This window comes from Eschrichtius robustus, chromosome 8, assembly GCF_028021215.1.
Source record: "Eschrichtius robustus isolate mEscRob2 chromosome 8, mEscRob2.pri, whole genome shotgun sequence".
Classification (NCBI taxonomy): domain Eukaryota; kingdom Metazoa; phylum Chordata; class Mammalia; order Artiodactyla; family Eschrichtiidae; genus Eschrichtius; species Eschrichtius robustus.
In genome coordinates, this window is record NC_090831.1 from 19115219 (window position 1) to 19135212 (window position 19994).

Genomic DNA, 19994 nt, shown 5'->3' on the forward strand with positions numbered 1-19994 from the left:
AGAGGGCTGAGCAGCAGGTCTTCCTGCTCTCGTTCTCCTGGGTGGAAAGCAGGTTTCATCCCCACCCCGAGGCCAGGGCAGAAGAGCGGGGTCTGTGCATTAAAGCTAAACATCAAACGCAGCTAAGTGGCGTCTTCTTGCTTACAATTCAGGGTAAAATGACTGCTCCTAGTTTAAATTATTTCTTGGCCAGGCATTTTATTAAAATTGAGCTGGATTTTTGTGGCTGGGAGTATAATTACTGTCCTCACCCTGTTAGGGTTTAATCTGCTGGTCATTCCTTTGGGTGTGGGCATTAGCCACCAAAGATCTTTAAGGAAAGCCATCTTGGTCAGGGTGTCAAGTTGTGGCCCAACAGAAGTAAGCACCTCTGTGGATTTTGTCCCTAGGCTGTTCTGCTGTGGTCTGAGTGGGTCCCTCCAAACCCGTTCCTGACCCCCTAAAGGTGACAGTGTTAGGAGCGGGGCTGTTGGAAGGCATGTAAAGGCATGGATGGCGTGTAAAGGCATGGATGACGTAGTGCCTTACGGAGAGAGACAGAGAGCTCGCTAGCCCCTCCGCCACCTGAGGACACAGGAAATCTCTGAGCTGGAAGAGGGCCCTCACCCGCCCATGTTGGCGCCCTGCCTCCAGGACTGTGACAAGTAAATTTGTTGTTTGTAAGCTCCCTAGTCAGTCATATTTTGTGATAGCAGCCTGAATGGACTAAGGCACAAACCCAGGAAAGTGTCCCAGCCCTCAGGTGATGGCGAGAAAAACAGTACAGCCAGGAGCACACCTTACTGTGCCACCAAGCAGATATTCTGTTGAGCCATCAGTAGCCATCATTTTAGTAGAAGTTGCTGTATTGAGAATGGAAGTATGAGAGGAGACAGTTAACTTTAAAAAGGAAAAACTACTTGATTCTAGATGAGGGCGTTGAGTGTATTGTAATATAGGTGAGTGATAGTATGTGTCAGACCAAAGACCTCTTGAATGCAGTGCAGAATTTCAGAGCATGCAAGAAACTTCTGTGTAGCCAAAGGAGTACATTTGCAGGGACGGCAACAGGATAAGTGGTGTCCAGTAGAAGATGAGGAAAAGTGTAGGAGGGGGTGAGAAAGGAGGGTGAAACTCAGGAGCTGGGCTTTTAGTTTAGTTTTGTTTTGTTTTGTTTTGGCCACGCCGCGCTGCTTGTGGGATCTTACTTCCCTGACCAGGGGTCAAACCTGTGCCCTCAACAGTGAGAGCGTGGAGTCCCAGCTGCTGGACCACCAGGGAAATCCCAGGAGCTGGGTTTTAAAAGAGGCACTATTCTTAATTTTTAATGTTGAGATGAAACTTGTTAGAATGATTTTAACTTAGCTCCAGAATTACCTAAAAATCAACAGATTCTCTTATTTCTGTGAAGAGAAAAGCCCCTCTGTGGCGTTTGGCCCATACAGGATAGGATGGTCAGTGCCCCACTTGATTTTCGTGGCTTCAAGTTTAAACCCTTCTCGGTCATAGCATTTCCACATGGCGTAGGCAGTGAAGACAGGCAGATTGCACACGTGGGCTTAGAGCAGTTTGTGAACTTGAGGCGCGTCTGGCCTGGAGACGCTGGGGAGGAAGGACGCAGGGCTCAGCGAGGCCTCACTCTGTCCTGTAGGAGCTGGACGCCGAGATGGGCCTGCGGGGAAGTGTGAACTGGGCCGGTCTCAGCGGGAGCTGGATTCTGGAAATAACTAGAAAAGTTTCTTCATACTAGTGAGTCTCAAAACTTTTAAAACATAAACTGCTTTAACTCTAATTTTATCTGAAGCACTAATTCTGTGTTACAAGAGTTCTGGTTTTCCCTCTCTGTGATAAACTCTCTCTCAGAAGCTGAGCTCCGTGCGAGCAGGGGCTCCGTCTGCTTCCTTCCCTGCCTGCTGCCCGGAGCCCAGGTTGGCGGGTGGTGCCTGGTGAAGGTGGCTCCCTGCCGACTTAGTACATTTGAAAGCCTTCACCTGAGTCCAGTCTTTGTTTTATTTATTTTTTATTTTCTTATAATTTATTATTATTATTATTTTTGGCTGTGTTGGGTCTTCGTTGCGGTGCGCGGGCTTCTCATTGCGGTGGCTTCTCTTGTTGCGGAGCACGGGCTCTAGGTGCGTGGGCCTCAGTAGTTGTGGCACACGGGCTTAGCTGCTCCGCGGCATGTGGGATCTTCCTGGACCAGGGCTCGAACCCGTGTCCCCTGCATTGGCAGGCGGATTCTTAACCACTGCACCGCCGGGGGAGGGGAGCCCCCAGTCTTTGTTTCAGATGGAAGTCCTTGTGGGCTGGAAGCGGGGCGGTGGCTGGCCCTCGGTGCTGGGGCAGTCCTGGTAACGCTCGTCGTCCTGCCGTCGCTGACGGCAGGCTCACTCTGCCCTGGGTCCCTGCTTGGAGGCTGTGTGAGGGGCCTCCCAGCGAGAGCTGTGGTGGAGATAGTGTGTGGTAGTGACAGTGCTGCAGCCTGGAGGCTGGCTGTAGTGACACAGAACACACAGCAAAGGTATGTGGGGAATAACAGACCATGAGCCACAGCCGAGAGTAGCTTTGAGTTACTGTTTTACTCATTTAAATTTGAGCGTGTGGTGCAAAAAAAAAAAAAAAAAAAAAATGAAATTGTTGTAACAGGTTCAGGTAAATTCTATTATAGTTCATCCCATTTATTCCTATCATTTAGTATGAGCTCGTCAGTAGTGTGAGATGTTTGTTTTTACTGCATCCTTTAACACAGCATTGGAATTCTTTTAAAGTTATTTTGTTGTATGCTTTGTGCCAGTTTTTCAGTAACAGTTTTACTGAAGTGTAATCTACACAGCATACAATTTACCCTTCCAAAGTGTGCCATTCAGTAGTTTTTAGTATATTCACACCGCTATGCAACCATTACCAGTCTCTGATTTTAGAACATTTTCGTTACCTCACAAAGAAACCCTGGGCCCATTAGCACTCACTCTCCATCCCCCTACCCTCAGCCCCTGGCAACCCTGATCTACTTTCTGTCTCTGTGAATTTGCCTGTTCTGGATTGTTCATATAAATGGAGTCATGCAATATGTCGATTTTTGTGATGGCCTGTTTCATTTACTCTAGTGCTTTCCAAGTTTGTCCATGTGGTAGCATGAATCAATACTCCGTTCTTTTTATGTATGGATAGACCACATCAGGTTTCTCCATCGGTTGATGGACGTTTGGGTTGTTTCCACTTTTTGGCTATTATGAATAACGCTGCTGTGAACATCAATGTACAAGTTTTTGTGTGGACATAATGTTTTCATTTCTCTTGAATGCACATGTTGTGATACTTGAATTACAAAGGTTTTTAATTTTGATGACATCCAATTTTCTGTTTCTTGTTACTTGTGCTTTTGATATCACATCTAAGAAACCATTGCCTACTTCAAGGTCATGAAAATTTATTCTTCAGTTTTCTTCCAAAAATTTATGGTTCTAGCTCTTAGGTCTAGGATCTATTTTATGTGTGGGAGGTATGGTTTAATACAGATCTTCACCTCAAATATTTACCTACATGTACTTTGTAGGAATTTGTTCAAATTTCTTGTGTTTTTTTGTCTTGCTTTGTACCTGTATTTATTGATAGGTTTCCTTTCTATGTGTATGCTATTGAAATTTGTCCTAATTTATTTCATATCATGGTTTCTTTTCTAGTTACCAGGAGTTACAGTACCAGGATTTCCCTTTTTCGTCCCCCGTGTGTGGTGTAAAACCTCATATGCTTGTGTGTGTAATTCTGGAATGCTGTAATTTCATAGTCAATATAATACATTTCCCTTCACAAATCACTTAATATTCAAGAGGAGTATAATGGAAGTACTTAACTTTTTTCCTCAGAGAGCACCCTGAGGACCTGAGGCTGGCGTGGCGAGTGGCCTCCCAGAGCCTTTACCCCGGGGGAGGGGCCCTCCCTGTCAGCCTTCCCTGGTCTGTCAGGGTGATTCTGCCCCCGGAGTGGGTCAGGAAGCCTGAGAGGCAGCTGCCCATCTGGCCTTGCTGGTGTCTGGGTGGCCTGCGTGTGGGTGAGAGCTGACGCCGAGGGAAGGTTAAGTATTACTCAGTATTCTTTAGGAAAGAAAGGCTGGAAACGGTTTAAAAAGAAAAGACTGTCACAGTCAAGTGGTTCGTTACTGGCACAATTTGTTTCAACAAAACATATCTTGGTATATTTTCCTAAGGGAAAAACTTGTCAAGGTAAAAGCTACTTGTACAATAGGACAATAGTAAAAAATTATTTTTAAAATGTTGTACTATCTGGTTATTTTATTTTTGTCTTATACGTGGTGGGAGTGGAGTTGGCTCATTTCTGGTGTGTTGTGGGCCGGTCTGGAGTTGGTGAATGGACTTGAAGCCCTTACTCATCAGAGGAACCTGTTCTTGGCATTTCTAGCAATAGACGCGCAAGTTTGGGGGCTTAGGGTTTGTTTTTAGGTAACCTTTATCAACTGTTTTATAAGACAGCGTTTCTTCTTATCATGGAATTGAACATAAGAAGTTGTGCATAGGATCATAGGGCCGAGGCGAGTTTATTTCGTCTTTCTTGGCATTATAGAGTTTTACCACCTATCTCAATGATCCACATATTTGTTCTTTTGAAAGGCAACGCACTATTCTGTTATATTGCAGTATTATTATGTATTCAGTATCTTGACATTTAGGACTGTTTTGCATACTGCATATTTTCCTATTACAGACAGTATCTTTTCACATACAGTTTTTTGTGTGGGATTACCTGGTCAAAAGTATGTCAGATATTTTAGGATTTCCTCTGGAATCATTTTTATCAGTTTATCGGAGGGGCTAGTTCGGTATAGCTTTCCAGCCTTTGTATTGTTTTCATCACTGTTATTACGTAGATTTTAAGGCACCTGTCATGGTAAAGCACCTCTCTTTTCATGGAAGATTGTACTCTGTTGCCTGTGTATGGAGTTTAGTCTGTCTGAGAACTGCGTCCTCAGGAGCAGATCCCCATGTTCCGAGCGGGCCTGAGTGGACCGAGCTCAGCAGTTGCTCTCATGTGCAGACCTGGCGCACGTTTATTCCATGTCTCCACCCACGGAGCTGGTTTCGCCGTGCTGTGTGTGTGCTTTCTTAGTTTGCTCTAACCTCGCCCTGGTGAGACGAGCAGTCACTATAAAATCAATAGAGCTTCATTAGAGACAATGCAGAACGAGAAAGAAACAACTGTAAAACAAAGCCGGTGTCTCAGAGCACCTGCTTTCCATCTTTAAGGGCTCTTGGGGTCGTATGTAGAACACAGTTTTGACTAACGTTACTACTAAACACGTTACCATACACTTTCCCACACGTTACTGCGTACTGTTAACTACTCCTCGTCAGGAGGGTGTACTGTGGCTGGCTGTGTTTTTGACCACCGTTCTCTGATTACTGAGCACTTGTAGTTTTGTGAGTGTATATAATTTTGCAGTGAGCATAGTGTGGGGGCATGGCGGGGTGGGTGGGTGCCAGGGTTTATCTCCTTAGGCGGGATCCCTACGGCGGGAATTTCTGGGTTAAAGGGGCGAACGTTCAGTGGTTGCTCCCACTTGTTCTCACGGGGACTGTGTTTCCTGCTGGGAGAGGGAACACTTTCTCCTCTAAGATGGCAGGTCCACCTGCCTCGGGACAGTAGACCTGAGCTGCAGCCTCCACGCTTAACTCTGTCCCCCGTCTTTACCTGGGAGCCAGGAACGGACTTCACACCCAGTCCCTTTCACGAGAAATATCTTCTAGTGATTTCTGTATTCAGAACTGTGTGTGCGTCGTGATGACTGCTCTATAGACAGACCAGTTCATAAGAACGCAAGCTGAAAGAGTGTAGGCCCAAAGGAAAGGTCATCGTGGGTGGATTACCAGTCGTTTTTCCTTTGTTTTTGTAATTTTCTGTGATATCCTTTTATCTTCTTTATGATTAAAGAAACAGGAGGGGTGTGTGTGTACACTGAGTTGAATAACTGGGTAGAGCGGACCAGGCCTCCTGAGGAGACCTTTGTGAGCACAGGACTGACCCCCTGTCAGTGCGTCGCGTGTACAGACCCCTCGTCGGTTAGGTTACAGCAGGTGCCAGCGGAGAGGGGAACTGGCCTCTGTGTGAGGGCGCCCGTTGTCGGCGGCTTGGGCCCCAGGACGAGGGGAGCCGCGGGGCAAACGGAGCAGGCCTCTCGGTGCGCGGCTCCTGTGAACAGACAGAGGAGACGAGTCATTCTTAGTGACAGTCCTCCTGTCCTCTTGGCAGTTTGACTTTAAAAATAACTTTTTTTCCTATTGCGAACAAGGCTGTTATATAGTTCGTGGACCATTTACGAGCTTGTCAGTCACTCTGTCAGGGCTGCTCATAACCCACACTTTTCATACTGCAGTTAGCGCATTTTGAAAAGTATAACTTCAGGCTTTATAAATTGATGTCCTGATAGCTTAGATTTTACAGCAAATGTGTGGAGATGAATGGTTATTTGATTCGGGCTGGCTCTAGTCGCCAGTACAGTCGCCGCTAGCTATTTGTGGCTATTTAAACTTAACTTAAAATTAAACTTCTGTTCCTTAGTTGCACTCACCCCGTTCTGAGTGCTCAGTAGCCACATTGAGCTGGCAGCGACCATATTGGACAGTACCTATGAAGTACACCTCTACTATCACTACTGTCAAGTTCTCTTGAATAGAGCTCTTCCAGAGGAAAAGATTCCCCTTTCTTTGTACGGTAACCTGCAGAAAAAATGGTCCAAGGAGTTTAAGTAGCATGTATCTTAAAGCTTTTTCTAAGCAAATTTGCAAATTGCGAGGAATCCCAAGTTGGGGAGAGTGCCTCGGTCAGTCTTTGCAAATGAAAATATTCTGGGCGTCCTCAGCATGCTCTGCTTATTTAAAGAAACTTGGAACTGATACACATGAATTCTTCCTTTTTAAATGAACCCTTGTTTGTATTCACCAAGCTTACTTGAAATGTGACATTTTCGTCTGTGGGAAAGCTGGCCTCTGTTGTCATGCAGTGTTGAGCAGGTAGGTATCTGCTTCACTGTAAAGAACACGGCTGGACCAACAATGGCAAATGCACAGCTGGGAGCTTTCTTGACATGCCTGTTTTTCCCTGTAGGAGAACTGCGACACATCACCAAGCTGAAGCCCTGGAGCCTCTTTGATGTACTTGTGGAAAAGTATGGCTGGCCCCATGAAGATGCTGCACAGTTTACAGATTTCCTGATCCCAATGTTAGAAATGGTTCCAGAAAAACGAGCCTCAGCTGGCGAATGCCTGCGGCATCCTTGGTTGAATTCTTAGCAGATTCTGCACACACGCATTCTGAGCTGGCACATGTTGTCCAGTGCATTGGCCCTAAAGGGGGACTCTCGTTCTTAACAGGATTACAAGTGAGCTGGCTTCATCCTCAGACCTTTTATTTTGCTTTGAGGTACTGTCGTTTGACATTTTGCTTTTTGTGCACTGTGATCCTGGGGAAGGGCAGTCTTTTGTCTTCAGCTTAGTAGTTACTGACCCACTTTACTTCTGGAAACAATAACATGTCTCTAAGCATTGTTTCTTGTGTTGTGTGACATTCAAATGTCAGTTTTTTTGAACGAAAAATACTTTCCTCCTTGTGTTTTGGCAGGTTTTGTAACTATTTATGAAGAAATATTTTAGCTGAGTACTATATAATTTACAATCTTAAGAAATTATCAAGTTGGAACCAAGAAATAGCAAGGAAATGTACAATTTGATCTTCTGGCAAAGGGACATCATTCCTGTATTATAGTGTATGTAAATGCACCCTGTAAATGTTAATTTCCATTAAATATGGGATGGGGACTCAAATTTCAGAAAAGCTACCCAGTCTTGAGTGCTTTGTAGCCGAAGTTGCATGTAATGGGCGTTCACTACTCCGAGCAGCTGTGCACACTTTCATTCCATGACTGTCCTTTTGCTTTGGATTTTAAACAACTGGCTCTGGGTTATATCATTCCCTATATGGCACTTTATGCAAAGAAAAGACATGCTTCTCATTCTAAAATACGTATTATAGTTTAGCACTCCCGTTCACTCACATTTTTGCATATTTTAAATTAAAGGTACTTTTAAGGAAAAAGAGCAATTTCCCTTTAAAAATGTGGTAGCCTGGTACCATGTGGTGTTGCCTCCTCCAAGCCCTGTAAGTTAAACTCTACGTAGATTAAATTGGACAAGAGAAACATGTTCAGTGTGTGGAATGAAAAAATATACGTATATTTTTTTGGAAAAGCTTGCTCGTGTTTGCCTAGAACCAAGGTATGATATGTACAGTTTGCAGTGCAGTGGGCAGAATACTAACATCTCAGAGGTAACAGGGATTGCATTCATTCCAGAGACAGTTTCATGTGTGGCTACAACACATTTTACAAGCTTTTTCATTGTCTTTCCATGCATTGAAGTTGAGAAAATGATTTTTTCCCTTTGCAGGTTGCACACAATTTTGTTTATGCATTTCCTTAAAACTGTAGAATCCAGAACACAAACCATAGTAGGCAATACAATTTTAGAATGTAATATATAGAGGTACATTTAGCCTCTTTTAAAAATCAGTGGATTGAATTTTTTTGTTTTACATTCCTCAAGGTGCCTCGTTTTTCTTGACTTTGTCCATTAGCATTTATCCATATGCCTTTGCAATAACTAGATTGTGAAAAGATAACAAGTGTTGTAACAATAATCCATTGTTTGAGGTGCTTGCAGTTGTCTTAAAAATTAAAGTGTTTTGGGTTTTTTTTCCCAGGCATTGCCTTGGTCATTGGCCTATATTTGAAGTGATAGAATCAATAAACATTTGCTATCCTTTTAATGCAGTGTAAGCAGAACTAAAGGAAGTATCAGCATTCCTGTAGCAGGAAATGTAGTTGTAGAACATGCATTAAGGCTTAATACGAGGAAAACATTCATTGTTTTGTAAGGGTAGGATATGGATCTAGAAAAGATGCTGTAGTATAGATCCATTACCTAGAATTTCTGTGAACCTTTTTAATTCATGTTTCATCAAAAACATACTAGTTACATTTTGTTTGCACATTGTTTTTTTTTTGTTTTTTTTTTTTTCTTCTTAACAGTATTCACTGTGAGGGAACAAGACACGTAATCCTCTTAGGAGTTAGCATTAGATCGTATCGCTGTGAGGTGGAAGATACCATTCATTTATGAAATGTGCATGCTAAGTTTTTCTGCTGAGGCTGTAGGTGACCTTGTAGGTTCTGTGAAAGATAGTGGCTGTAGACCAGTGATGCCATCCAGAATTTGCACAGGAACCATTCTCACGAGAACCACGGAGTTCATGTATGTCTTCCCTAAGTCCGTAAGAATTTTTATCAGGGTTATGACACACTTGAATGAAATTTGTCTAATACAGTTTTGGCTCATGTTAGAAAATAATCCAGATAATTACGAATTTTTTAAGGATCTCTCATTTAGGATAAAATAGCCTAACTAGTTTATAAATGTAAAAGCAATTGTTCTAGAAGGAATATACATTTGTTATTAGGTATGGTATGGTTTTTAGCAGATTCTTGGTGGCTTGATGATGATGAATGCATATCAGCTAAACGAGAACCACTGGTTATGCAAAACACTATAGCCAGCTCAGGTGATTTTAGTTGAATGTCCTATCTTTTCCTTTCTCTAGTCCATGTGAAGTCATCATGGAAAATGACAAGCAGTGGATCACATATGTGATTCTAGCAGATTCAGAAGCTGGCTGTCTGGAAATTAGAACTGCCCCAAGGCAGAGGAAAAGTGGATATAATAGGAGCTTCAAAAAAGCATTAGCTTTCTAGGTGAAAACTGATTTTACTAAGTTGCTTCTTCCCGTACTTGGATCATCCATAGCTAGTTAACAGCTGGGGTAGAGAACTTCAGTTTGTATCTGCTGGTGAAATTACTTCTTAAATTCGTTTTCTCCCATTAATTTTTTTAGAAATTAATGCAGTTTACAGAAAAGCTTCCATATACATTATTTGTATAGTAGGCAAATCTAAGACTGTGAGGAATTAAAATCTTTAGGACAGTCCTTTTAATGAGGTGTGAATATTAATAGTTCACTATGCTAGTTAACTTTGTCTTCTGTTTGAAACTATCGGGGGGTGGGGGTGGCGGTGGCGGTGGATGACTGGATGATGTAAAGCCACTTCTTCGTGGACACGTATTTCTTTTGCAAATACCGTAAGTAGAATCTTGTTTGATAATCACGGATGGCAAAGTTGACCTAAGTTCTTCTAAAACTTGATTAGGATTGAGCCCTAAACACAGCTGTGTTAATGTAGCTGTTTTCAAAAGGAAATGGAAATTAAAAGTGTAAAACATGACATACTACTGCCAATCTTAGTCATTTTTAGTCTGTTTACTTTTTTCTCCAATACACAGAATTTGTATACTGTGTCAAATTATGTCAAGTAATTGGATGGTGAAATATGTGTTGACAAATACTGTCACTACTATTGGTTTATACTTAATCCTCCTGAGAGGTAGAAGACAAAGAATTTATTATTCCAAAATAATAACTAGCATTTTGTATTTCAGCAATAAAATGTTCACTTGAGAGGCCATTTTCATTTCACTTGAGAGAGCTAAAAATGCCTTTCTCCTTTAGTTTTGTACACCCAAAACAAATTTGTAAAATTTCCTGCTACTCTTTTAAATACTATATAGCTAGACAGTAAATGTTAAGGTTGTCAACTAATTTTGGTTCATCCATAGGACATTTCAGTCATGTTCTAACAAACATGTACAAATTAGATATAGTCCTGTGTTTTTAGGTAAAATATTCCATACTTTCAAACAGTTGTAAATTAATTAGTCTATAGATGAATCATGGGATGCTTTAATGGAATGGATTCATTTTGTACGATGTCAGATATAAGTAAATGTATGTAGCATTTACGTAGCACGGTAGTTTCTTATGGCTCCTGCTCCTGCAACAAAATAACATGTAGGAACATTCCAGGAACAAGCCTTTACCGCCTCCTGACGCTCGCTGCGGTCCAGTCCAGCTGAGGTAGTAGTTGCGAAAGAACATGGAAGGCTCCTTACAAACTCTATCTGGAAAAGGTAACTAACTTCTGTAAAAACAAACAAACACTTGCATAAACAGACCCCCAATCTCAGAAGTGGTGCAGGACAATTTGGTAAAACTGACATAATTGTGGTTTATTAACATGAATTAAAATGCCCAACCAGTGCTTCAATGTGACAGTATATTTAAAAGAGAAATTAAAGGCCATATACTGTACTACTTTCACAAAGATCACAGTTTTGCAAAGACATGTCATATGTACAGTGCTATATGTCAAATGAGAAAAGCTGTAAGCGATTATATACGCAAAAGAAATGCAGTATTATTTACAGTTTGTCAGGAGACATTAAAAATCATCTATACATTAAATTACATTTTGCTTGCAAATAACCGATAAAACAAAATGAGCCATCTTCACACCAAACTAAAAATCTGTATTGCTTTTTTTTTTTTTTAATACATAAGATGCACTCACAGAACTGCTGATTGATTGATAGAAAGGAAATCCTCGTACTGCCATTACTGAGCCGTGTATTTAATGCATATGTATAAAATAATGTAGAAAACATTCACTAAATGAATTTAATTCCAACAATAAAATTATTTAAAGATCATGTAGCATCAAATCTACTGCCAGAAAAACAGCTGGAATGTTCACTTACTTACAAAATAAAAGATACCTACACTGGCTTAACAGCACATTTTTTAAGGAATTTTTTAAAAAGCAAAAATGGGAAAAATACAATGAGAGAGCACTGGTGTTTTTGTTTTTTTATACAAAGTTTCATGTACAAGCTTTAAAAAGTACCTTAACAGGTACATATGAAATATACAGTTTATCTTACAGAACATTTTAAAAAATGTTTTTGGAGTCCATTTTAATGCCACCCTGAACCATGGTAATTGTTCTGAAATGTTGGTGGCACCTGTGCTCTGTGAATTGGAATCTGTCCAGGCACTGGAGATGCCTGCTGAGGTCCCTGAACCCCATGTGGCAGGGCCACAGAGCCAGGATGAGGACAGAACCCTGAAGCGGTAGGTGTGGGAATACTGTTTGGTCCTTGGGGCTGGAGATGAGGACCTGCAACTGGTAATGGACAATGTGGCCCTGTTCCAGAAGGCTGGTGTTGGGGTCCCGGTCCCAGAGTGGTGTGATGTGTAGCTTGTGAGGGATACGGTGGTACAGCTGGATGAGCACTTGAAGGAAAAAGTGGAGGTCCTTGATGAGGTGGGTGGTGTAAGGCTTGAGCCGATGGGGTATGATGCCCAGAAGCCAAAACACTGGAAGGCGGAGGAGGAGGGGGTGGTGGAGGGGCTGAGTTCACCACATGCTGGTGTTGTGCTTGCAGACCTTGGAGTCCTGTGGGGGGATGGGGCGGTGGATGGTGATGCGGGGCGGGGCCGGGAGGGGGAGGGGGTGGTGGCAGATGGTGTCCAGCAGTTTGAGAGTGAACGTGGGACCCAGGGGTGACAGCATGAACAGGCCCCACGCCATGTGCTACGGAGTGTGGCTGTTGCTGGACGAGGTGTGGTCCTGGAGCGGGAGGCGGGGGAGGAGGCGGGGGGACTACAGCAGCAGAAGTCTGATGGTGAACGGGAGGGTTCTGCGAGGGCAGAAAGTGCCCTGGAGTAACGTGGTGTCCCGGGACGGCTTGCTGGCCTGTGGTGCCAGGAAGTGCTTGATTTGGTCCTGATGTAAACACAGTTTGTTGGGAAAGACTGCCTTTCAGCTGACTATAGTTCTGAAAGTTTGCGGAGGGCTGCTGGTTTTGATAGTAAGAGGAAGAGGAAGGGGGCGGAGGGGGTGGAGGGGGCGGTGCCGTGCTGCCCAGGCTCTGCTGGTTAAACTGACTGTATGCTGCCGAAGACTGTCCTGAGGGCGTCTGTGGAAAGAGTGCTCCAGAAGGTGCCTGCTGTGTACTGGCTTGAAGGTTCTGTGCTGCTGGGTAAAAATTCCTTTGAGGCTCTCGCTGAGGGGTTCCAACTTGAGGTGACTGAGAATGGTGAGGCCTGTAGGGAGAGCCTAACTGCTGTGAAGGAGGCTTTGGTGAAAGATAACCGTGCTGTACAGGCGTGTGAGGCGTCGATGACTTTGGAGGATTTTCTACGTGAGGTGATGGAGGACAGTGCAGCTTCACGGGCGCAGAAGGCAGCTTCTGTGCAAGCTGCTCGGATGAACTGCGCGCCAGTGGCTGTGGAGGGTGATTCTTTGAAAGGGCCTGGGTGTTACTTGACAGCTGTTTTTGATGGAGTTCTGTTTTCAGGTGGACACCGCTCTCAGCTTCTGACCCAGTAACTGTTCCCTCCCAATGGGAATCTGGCTTTGTGAGTATTTTCCCATGTGGCTGGACAGGGATTACAGGTCCTGGTGAAGCAGGCTGTGAGAAGAAAACAAATTTATATAAACTTAAGCAACATTTTATGTACATTGAGGTTTGTTATTACTGGTATTTAATGTTAGTTAAATATTAATTTTAACAGGGGCAGGGAATAAGAGGTCTGAGAGGACAACTGCAGAGGCTTGGGATGTTAAAAAGCCTGTTTTTTAAAGCAGTTCAGCAAGTTCTGATAGTAAGCTTCAACTGAATTCCCTGAATTCTTACTGAAGACAAGTTAAGGAAATTAATCTGCCTTTTTTTCCCTGAGCAGTGAAACCTGTCTCTGACTCCTGTTCTGAAAGAACCACACTTAAACCCTTCAGGCAAGTTTCAATTCCATAATTGAAATTTCTAAACTCCACCTAAGGATAAATTTGCTTGGGGGTAGATAAACTTGCTCCCCCAAACTGTTTTCATTTGTAATACCTTTTCCATTGTTCAAATACAGGTAATCCAAGGATTAAGACTACTTGAATATATAATGATGTTCTTTAAGGAAAAAGAAAAAATCAATCTCAGATTTCCTCATCGTTAGTTTCCAAAGATATTGCCCCACTGGATTATCATGTCTTCATGATCCAGGATAGAGGCAGCATTTCTTTTAAATTAAGAATGTCACCTGACCTTTTGTTTTTAGAGAATTAATTGGCCGGTCAAATATTTTATGAACAGACTATGAATTTCCTAGACACTAGGATAAGGGGTGGAAGGACCTCTTGCAGCAAGTGTTAAGCTGCTGAAGTACGTTCAGCGCATTGGAACTTTAACAGGAAAAGTGTCCAGAAATCAGGAAACTGATCCTTGGTACAGCAGAAAAACCTCCATGTGCACATTACCATCCACTTTTCTGAAGGGCCACGTTCAAAGGTCAATGTTATTACCTTGCTCATTTTTGAAGGGCTTTTACAAGTATTTTGGGAAGTATCTGGGGATGCACATTCACTTGTAGTCGTGGGTTCTGGATTTTCAGGATCAGGATCTGTAAAGCATAAGGAACCATAGAAAACGTAAAATTGCACGATAAATACTGCTTTTTACTAACACTTCGACGTACATTCTACTATTCAAACCAACGTCTTACAAAGGCTCTCTCCTTTTCCTTTGAAAAGGTTTTTAAAACAACAACCATGATAGGTCATCTGCTTACTGACCTTCCATAAGTTCACTGAAAGAAGGGACTGGGCCCTTGGGTTGCAACTGGGGAATGTGATTTGAATGAGATGAAGGTGAAGACGGAACATGAATCGGTGAACATGGGACACATGGTGACTCTCCCCCTAGAGATGAAGCAGAAGCAGACCCAAAGAGAACATTAGAAGCACAGAACAGGGGTGCAGAGTGATTAGCTGACTCCACTTTTTGGCAAAGGAACAAGCTCACTTACCACTATCTTTATCTTTTCGGTGATCACTGAGTAGTAAAGCTCTCTGATAACTCCTCTCTCGCACTTGCTCCACTGAAGTTGAGGCGGTCCTTTAAAATCAAGTCATGACATCAGTTCAAAAGCTGCTGCCGGCTAGATCAGTTTGTGTCCCCTGATGGCCAACACAGCCTCTCAGATAAAGGCTTTTGCTCTTTGGGGAAAAGCTTTGAAAACAGCTCCCCACCCCAGCCCGCAACACCTCCCCAAACTGAGATTTTTATCCTCATTTATTTGAAGAACTCAAGCAGATGCCATTCCTTTGTCTTAAGCAATTTCTTGGTGAAAAGGAGGGGGTTGTTGAAGGGGGTGGTAGCATAAAGGCATTCAGAACGTCACTTCAGGTTACCAAAGGGACCACATATACCCCTGACAAATTACCTTGGGTCTGGATTATAAGGCTAGCAGGAAGCTCAGAGGTAAGAGGACCATGGAGCAAAATGAATGTGGCCTCCTGCCCTTTGCAGGACCCTTCTGTATCCAGCTTCTTCTATTCCTATCGAAGAAACACTAAACATGGCTGTTCTTTCAAGGCAACTGGTAAGGGTGGCAAAGAAATTGCCGGATGTTGACTAGGATAAAGGTTCTTTGGAGAGGAATATTTGTGTGAAAATTATCAAGGAGTAGATATAATGGACCTTTAATGACGCGGGCAAATACATAACTGGTTTAAAACTCTATCAGCAAAAAGGATCTGTCAAAATTATGATCACAAACCTCTGCTTTAGGAGAACAACAACAAACAGGAAGGCAGCTGATTAACAAAAACTTTGTTGTTTTTCAGAATAGATTACTTCAAATCTTTACAGATATAGCTCCGTTCAAAATCAGCTATGTAAAAAGTTAAGATCCTGACTGGATGATAAAATAACAAAGACTACTGTCATTATACGGTATACTACTTGTAATTCTAAAGTTACCAGTTAGTTAGGTTTTTTTTTTTCAACAGGCAGCTTACCATTGGACTTCTGGTTCATTCTTTTCACTGGCAGAAGCTTCCTTAACAGGACAGTTATTGCTGGTTTCTTCCAAAGTAGCATTATGAACTGTAGCTGGCGTTGGTAAAGGCAGGCTAGCAGTGCTTTCTACCTGCTCCCCATTTTCACTCCCGTTGGCACGCCCATCAGCATTGCTGCTACTCAGGTTTCCACTTGGGTGAGGTGACACATTAACCAGTGGAAAGTGTTCTGCCTTAGAGCCACTCTTCCTAGCTTCACGTTGTCTTTTCCGGTATTCTAATAGAGAAACCTTAAGCAAGAAAGATAAGGAAAAGCAAATCTTTTATCCTTGTTTTTATATGTCAGTGTCAATCTATTCTTTTTTTTTTTTCTAAAGAGAATTACTATATTTACATTAAGAAAATTATATAAAATAATTTGATTCTGAACAAACAATAATAATTAACAATTATCAAATGCCTACTATATGCCAGGCATTGTAGTTAGATGATTTACATACATTATCTCATTTAATCCTCACAACAACCCTATGAAATAGGTATATTATCATCCCCATTTTACATATGAGGAAATTGAGTAACTCACTCACTCAAGGTCACACAGCTGGTGAGTGTTGGAGCCGGGATTCGAACCTAGGTCTTACTTGAAAGCCCGTGCTCTTTCCACTATACTATATTGCTTCCCACAAAGTTGCCAACTGGACTCTGTTATAAAAATTAAAAGCACACATCACTAAAATTCTTTCGACTTGCAAAGCAATAAGCCTATTAACAAATAAAATACGTGTTGTAGTTTCTCCCACTGCTCTGAAATAAGGCATTCTAATTGTCTCGGTGTGTCTGCCAACCAAATAATGGTGGTAAATCAGGGAACTTATTATTTATATAATAAATACTGTTACATCCATGGCCTAAATACTGTAGGTATTCAGGATGAGGAAAGAGGCATTTCTTCTATATCGGCTGCCTGTTCTATGTAAAATAAGGGTAATAAGAACACAAATATTATTCAATTCTGTTTATTTGGTTGGGAAGTGGTTATCTTTAAAAGTTACTCTTTCAGTGAAATAAATCACCTTGAGGTTTCGATCTCTGAAACCATGCTCCTTACAGGAATTTTCCATATCACTAGCTCTCTGCAAACATTATCTAATTCACTGAGCATTTACAAAAGGTTTAAAAATGTACATATCAATAATTCAATATGAATAAAGTATGAATGCCTTACACAATACGTATTATAACTACTAATTACCCTCAGAAGTAGTATGAAAGAAACACTATTAAAAGGACTATAAATCGTTAAATTTGTAACCTTTTTCTTTTGTGGTGGATTCTGGGGTGTGCAACTTCCGTCGATCAAACTGTCATTAATAGTCCGTCCAAAACCAGATACAAGCCCATCTTCTGAAGTACAAAACACAGGTGTTTCCATAAACATGCCTCTAGTATCATCCTGCATCAGGCACTTTGACTCACTTATTCGGAAGCCTCCTCCAACCTCCAACTGATGTGAGGGTGTCAGGTCCCTCAAGTTGGAGTTTACTGAGAAGTTAACTCCTGTTCTGTCAGGACTCTTTACCCAGGAAGAATATATTGGGCCCCGTCCAGAGTGAGCAGATTCCAGTTGGCTGTTAGACTCAGTCCTATCATGTGCAGGTGTTTCCATGGTTTTATGTAAGGCAGCTTGCTCGACTGTATCGAGTCCCAGTTGAAGGTCTGACACAGATTCCTTTTCTCCAGGGCACTGCCTACTGACTTCAGTCCTACTCCTAGGGCTGGTATAACCGATAGTCTTTATTTCTTGCAGACCGAGTTCAGTTAAATTAGAATTTCTAAAAGGCCCCAATGTTAACATGGTTGAAGATCTGTCGAAGCCCTGTTTACAGAATTAAAAAAAAAAAAAAAATTACACAAATAACCACATTTGGAAGCTAGTTACATTAAATCTACCAATAATTTATACTGATACTAGGGAAAAGTCACCGATTTAAAAAACCTTTTTTCATATCTCCTTACCTCTTGACTGTAAGTGCGTCTCTTAATTTCTGGAGAACTTTCTGGGGAAGAAATATTCTACATAAAAGAATCATAATTGAAAATTAAAATATGTTAACAAGCCCATGATATTTATAGAAATGAAAACTTAAAATGAGAAACTACTACACAGACTTTGGTTTTAAACTTTTTCTCTTTTATTTCCATTCCCCTTATATTTTGCTTTAAGGTCACTTTGATACACAGTCATTTAGTCTGACTTTTGTGTATCAATCAGATGAAATGAAAGTTATGTGCATTTTAATAAAAAATAAAGTTTAAATTCACAAATGCATGTTCCAAATTTTCGTTCTTAGATTCTTAAGAACTTTTTTTTTCTGCTCTCAGTACACTAATTATTAAAGGGAGAAAAAACAGCTATTAAAGAAACCCCATCCCCATAGGTTTTTGTTTCGTTTTTTTCTCACCTCAAAGTGCATGGTATTTCCCGGTGTGCCAGGAGTTACTGGGGTAACTGGTGAATAAATGGGCTTATAACCATTTCTACAAGCTTCATCGTCTGACTTTACCCGTGGAGGAGTGGCAAATGATGGATCCGTAAGAGTAATATCTGTGTGAGTTGGGGTAGCATATGGTGAAGGAGTAGGTGTGGAGGTTTCTGAGTAAGCAGAATCTAGTAACTGATAGAGTCTTCGTTTTTTTAGTGGTGTAGTTAAATCTGTTGGTGAAATTAGTTAAGAAATTATACCGCTGCTATTTGCTATAATCTGTAATATATTCTGGGAAAGATCAAAAAACATCAGCAATCGTAATTATGATGATTTTCACCCCGAAACTAAATTTCACGGTTTTTAAAGATAACAGGAAGCAATCTCTCCCCCACCCCTCCGCCCCCCAACTTAGTCAGTTTCACTGTTAGCAAGCATTATCTTGCCGGAAGGCTTACAGGCCTGGGGGGGCTCTAAGAAATCTTGCAAGTACAGCTGTTAATTTAACTGATTTCTAAGAGTCCTTTTGAATCTTGTTGGGAAACAGCTGGCCAACTAGGCCCAAAATTCAACCATAAGCCCCAACATATTGTACATGGTACTGCAAATTAAGGTTTTCATGTCTACCTTCGTCTAAAACTTTGGAGGACAGAAAAGAGAAAATATATATAACAATGTGCTTCTTTTGAAAGGTACATAATAATTAGAATATATATATATGCTATATATATTCTGCCACATTCTCCACACTAGAACAACACTGAAAAGAAATTCTACCTGGAAGAGAACAGCTATCATTTAATAGTAGTGGACTTCTATTTTCACCATTGACTGTAGGACTTCTGGATCTTTCTTGACAGGGTGAATTAAATCTGTGTAAAATTGCTGAGTTTTCTTCTTCCAGAGCTTGTTTCAACCACCGCTGAAATACACAGAACAATAAATGAAGAGAAATCAGTTTGTAGCTGTTTACATATCCTATAAATGTAGAGCCAATTCCAAAAGCATTTCACTACCAGGACTGGTAGTAAGGAATGAGAATGGCATTTGGCTCATACTAGATTTTCAAATCCAAAGAAAAGTTTACCTTCTTGCATGAGCCAGAAATGTTTTCAGGAGGTTCTTTTCTTCTCCTTTTTTCTGAAAGGAATGGTGAAGTGAATCTAATGTAGTGCTTAGGAGTAGAGTATACATGCGGACTATAAGTGAGACCCGGTAAAGAATTGAGCTGTGTAGCTAACACTTCAGGATCTGTAGTTATGCGCAGAGGCCTTTCTGAAAGGGTGTCTGAAGGTTTTCCTGTCTTCTCATTCTTCTCACTTAACCATTCATTGACCAAGTGCTAGAGAGAAGGAAAATTTGGATCACTATATATGTAATTATACAGATTCTCCTATAGAATTTTCTAATACCAAATTTGTAACTGACATATTATCTAAAATGAGAGATTTAAATCATTATGTATGATGTCTAAAAAGTCAATATAAGTCATTCTGCATTTCGTTGGTTATCTACACTTATTACTAAAATTTTTTACACAATACTTTGTAGGAACAAAACACATGATAGTTTTTATAAAACAGTAAAAATCTAGGAGACCTCAGTACTATCTTAAACACACAGACACTAAACTGCTTCTATATTATGTGTAAAATGTTTAGTTTGTCAGACTTTAGGCAGTGTTTTTCTACTCTGGCTGCCCATCAGAATCTCCAGATGAG

At 41.4% G+C, this 19994-nt stretch overlaps 2 protein-coding genes across 9 annotated transcripts in view; one reads left to right on the forward strand and one right to left on the reverse strand.

The window, feature by feature from the left end:
- SRPK2 (SRSF protein kinase 2) overlaps positions 1-8747 on the forward strand; it is a 221545-nt gene extending 212798 nt beyond the window's left edge. For all 5 annotated transcript variants that reach the window (XM_068550421.1, XM_068550419.1, XM_068550423.1 and 2 more), the window contains one exon: positions 7099-8747. In XM_068550421.1, the coding sequence (XP_068406522.1) occupies positions 7099-7283 (185 nt within the window). In that variant the 3' untranslated portion in view covers positions 7284-8747. The remainder of the gene's footprint in view (positions 1-7098) is intronic.
- A 2998-nt stretch (positions 8748-11745) lies between these two features.
- The window catches only part of KMT2E (lysine methyltransferase 2E (inactive)), a 98367-nt gene continuing 90118 nt past the window's right edge, over positions 11746-19994 (reverse strand). For 3 of the 4 annotated variants that reach the window (XM_068550416.1, XM_068550415.1, XM_068550418.1), the window contains 10 exons: positions 19361-19615; positions 19051-19195; positions 18253-18503; positions 17807-17863; positions 17103-17666; positions 15788-16077; positions 14794-14882; positions 14561-14686; positions 14291-14388; positions 11746-13409 (listed from right to left, as the gene is read on the reverse strand). In XM_068550416.1, coding sequence (XP_068406517.1) covers positions 11910-13409; positions 14291-14388; positions 14561-14686; positions 14794-14882; positions 15788-16077; positions 17103-17666; positions 17807-17863; positions 18253-18503; positions 19051-19195; positions 19361-19615 — 3375 coding nt within the window. In that variant the 3' untranslated portion in view covers positions 11746-11909. The remainder of the gene's footprint in view (positions 13410-14290; positions 14389-14560; positions 14687-14793; positions 14883-15787; positions 16078-17102; positions 17667-17806; positions 17864-18252; positions 18504-19050; positions 19196-19360; positions 19616-19994) is intronic. The other variant, XM_068550417.1, reaches the window with a different exon arrangement.